The sequence below is a fragment of the Cariama cristata genome, unplaced genomic scaffold (assembly GCF_000690535.1).
Source record: "Cariama cristata isolate BGI_N322 unplaced genomic scaffold, ASM69053v1 scaffold25415, whole genome shotgun sequence".
Taxonomy (NCBI): Eukaryota; Metazoa; Chordata; class Aves; order Cariamiformes; family Cariamidae; genus Cariama; species Cariama cristata.
The window spans coordinates 3,418-6,811 of record NW_009617283.1 but is presented as its reverse complement, the minus strand read 5'-3'; the positions used below and the strand labels follow the sequence as shown (position 1 = coordinate 6,811).

The 3,394-nt window shown below is 58.8% G+C and overlaps 1 protein-coding gene across 1 annotated transcript in view; it reads right to left on the bottom strand.

Annotated features, from left to right (window-relative positions):
- Nucleotides 1–1,458: 1,458 nt before the first annotated feature.
- LOC104161900 (discoidin domain-containing receptor 2-like) overlaps nt 1,459–3,394 on the bottom strand; it is a gene marked incomplete at its 5' end in the record, with an annotated part of 5,076 nt that continues 3,140 nt past the window's right edge. Inside the window, 3 exons of the mRNA XM_009700480.1 lie at nt 1,459–1,857; nt 2,327–2,476; nt 2,997–3,274. Of these exons, the coding sequence (XP_009698782.1) occupies nt 1,720–1,857; nt 2,327–2,476; nt 2,997–3,274 (566 nt within the window). The remainder of the gene's footprint in view (nt 1,858–2,326; nt 2,477–2,996; nt 3,275–3,394) is intronic.

Genomic DNA, 3,394 nt, shown 5'->3' with positions numbered 1-3,394 from the left:
CCAGGCGGCCTTCTCCGCAGAGCACAGCCCCCTGTCCCTGCCCTGCCCTCTCCCAGACCTGCTGTCACGTCTCGGTCCCTGCCAGTGGACATCTCCTGATGTGGATGCTGAGCCTCAGAGCACCCTGCCTGTCACCCAAGGAGATGGGCAACAGGTGTGGGTCAACCAGGAGGTCTCTTCAGCATCCTTCCTCCATCTCTGACATTGTTACCTGTGTGCACTCCCCTGAGCTCTCCCCACACAGCATCTCGGGGCGTACAGTGCAGCCCCAGAGCCCCCCAGCAGGTGGGTACCAGCCAGGCTCCCAGGGGTGCCCACGGAGGAGGTGAGATGCCTTCTGAAGTGCCGCAAGGAAACCATGCAACCAGATTCACGTAGCAAGTGTCTCTTCAGCGGGTTTGCCCCTATATATAGGTGCATCTACTGAATATATATATGTCTTAGCAATAGTATACTGGAAACTGTGCTACGCATGAACTGATGGTGATGAACTAATGCATACAAAAGTATGGAGGGGTCCATGTACCCTTTAAGTACAAAGTTCTTCCTGTCCAGCCACAGGAGGGTCCAATTTTGGGGCACGACGGGTAACCTGCTGGGGGTCCTGGGGGCATGCGGCTTTGACACCTGCCCAGTTTGCTCATGGAGCTGCCGGATCCGGGAGGATGGACTGGTGCTTTTTTTCTCAGGGCAGCAGAGTCCAGCGGAGGTGCTCCAGCCGAGCTGTGATCCCTGGGCCAACAGCCAGGGAGAGCCAAGATGCCCACTGCTCCATGCCCACGGGCTGTTGCAGGCTTGGGCATGGGACAGCAGCCAGCGAAAGCCCTATGTGCATTCCTCTCATGGCAGGTGAAGATGCGGGTTAACCCTGGGAGAGGAGGACCTGGAGATTTCCCCTTGGAGTTGAAAGGTGCTAACATCCCACCTCCGGCTGCTGCACAGCACCCGTGGGTCATCCCAAATGCATTTTGTGGGCAGGTGAGCAGCTCTGGAGTGGCTGTGGTCGGCGAGAAGAGATCCCCTCTGCACATCTCTCACCCAGCTGAAACGGAGAAGCCATGGCTGAGCACGCTGCCCACTCCAGCAGCCAGGTGAGGAGCCGGGATGCTCTCAGGCTTCTCCTTGTGCAACCGGGGTCTGCCCAGCAGGGACGGACAGGGCTTCCTGCCCCTCCACGTGGCACGTCCAAAGCCCAAAATGTCTGGAGAGCTTTTGTTTTCGCCCTGTAATTGCACAGCCCACTGTGAGCTAGTGGCAAGTCCCCACTCCTCCTTGAGCAGGCAGCGGCTGCCAGAGGGTCTCTACTCCAGCGGGCATATCCCACACACATCCCTTCCCCAGGCACCTGCCCTGTGCATGGGCCAGGATCTTCCTCACGGAGAAAGTCCAGCTGACGTTCCTCTCCTCCGACCGGGGGAGAGAAGCCACTCTGTCCCAGTCATCGTCACCAAGAAAAAGCTGCATCAATAAATAACCCTCATCTCAGCCAGCATCACTCCTAGGCTTGGGTCAGCAAGCGAGCGGGAGGTCCAAGTTGTCCCACGCCGTAGCTCTCCTTGCTGCCTTTGGGGTTTTCCTCTGAGGCTTCACTGTACAATGAGAACAAGACCAGTTGCCTGGGTTTTATTGCTAAGTCCAAGTGAAGTGGCTTCGGTTTGCATATTGGGGCTCCTCTGGGGATGGGGAGGGATGGGGACCGGGCTGGGGGGGAGCAAAGGGTCATTCTTCACTGGCTGACTCTTGGAGAAGGTGATGGATGTCTTGGAAGGAGGGACGATCTTTAGTGTCCCGTCTCCAGCAGCTGAGCATTAGCTTATAGACTGAGTCCGGGCAAAGTGCAGGCTGGGGAAGGTACGTCTTCAAAACAAAAGGCAAAGATGACAAAGGGAGAGAGTTACTGCCATGGAAACCAAAAAGCAAACCTCTCCTGGGAAGCCCCATTTCTCTGTGCACAGGGGTGAGGGGCTGTGCTGCTCTGTGTTCAGGGGCAAGGGGACCCCCAGACAGCACAGTGGGGGGGCTGGGAACACCTGCTCATGGCTCCCAGCCTGGCTAAATGCTGGAGCGGGGATCAGCGGGTAAGCAGTGCCTCGGGCTGTGCGAAGCGCAGGGTTTGCTGTGCCAGGCCTTTCACCAGCGACTCCTTCCCAGAAGAGTTTCTCTCCCATAACTCCTCCATAGCCAAGCTCCCTACCTGGTCACCTTAAAGTCTTTCCCCAGGTGTCCCAGGCACATCGCTGCCTGTCCCGTCCCATCCAATCCCATCCCATCCCATTCTATCCCATCCCATCCTATCCCATCCCATCCCATCCCATCCCATCCCTACCTGCCGGCCCTGATCCCGGAAAAACTCGCCGGTGTTTTCGATGACCTGCTCGTCAGACAGCTGGGAGTAGGGCTGCTCCCGGCAGAGCGTGAAGGTCTCCCACAGCGTCACGCCGAACGCCCACACGTCACTGGCTGTCGTGAACTTGCCCTGGCCGGAGGGAGTAGAGCAAGGTCAGGCATGGGCATTACCCCATCCTGCTCCATAAGCCCTTCATGCTCAGGGTTCAAAACCTCTTTCTGGATGCTTCGGCTTCCAGATCTGAGCCCAGAGGAGGGCTCGGTCCCGCAGACCTGCTCTCTGCCCAGGGCCAGAGCCTGGCGAGCTCTGGGTCTGGCTGGCAGTGACTGCTCTGAGAGCTGGGGCTTGGTGAGGACCCAGCTCCCTGCAAAGATAAAAAGTAACCCTGCTCCCTCTTCTAGGTCTGACCATGGCTGGGAGAAAATGTTAAGCATCTTGCTCAAAGGCTGGGCACCAGGACACCAAAGATCACCATCGTCCCCCCATCCCACCTCAGAAAGCTGCTAGCACTCCTGCTTTCCGCATGCTTCCCCCTAAAGCTGGGCTCCAGGGAGGACAGCCTTCCACATCCCTTCTGCACCCCCCAGCCTGAGGAAAAGAGGCTGTGAGCAGCCCCAGGGTCCTGTCAGTGACCCCAGCCCCCACGTACCAGCAGGATGCTCTCCCAGGACATCCAGCGGATGGGGAGCACCGCCCGCCCCTGGATGCGGTAGTAGTCCCCGCTGTAGAGATTCCTGCTCATGCCGAAGTCAGCTATCTTGATGGTGTACTGCTTCCCCACCAGGCAGTTGCGCGTCGCCAGGTCTCGGTGCACGAAGTTGAGAGAGGAGAGGTACTTCATACCGGAGGCGATCTGGGTGGCCATGAACCGCAGGTCACTGTAGCTGCCAGGGGGGACACAAGGGAGGACTGAGGTGCCGGGAAGGATGGCAGCACAGGGGGTATGCAGCCCCAATCGGGGCACCCCACAGGAGGGCAGGGTGCCTAAAGCAGGGTGCCTAGACCCGTCCTGGGCTGTGGTACCTGACGGTGAGTGCGTGGCTGGCG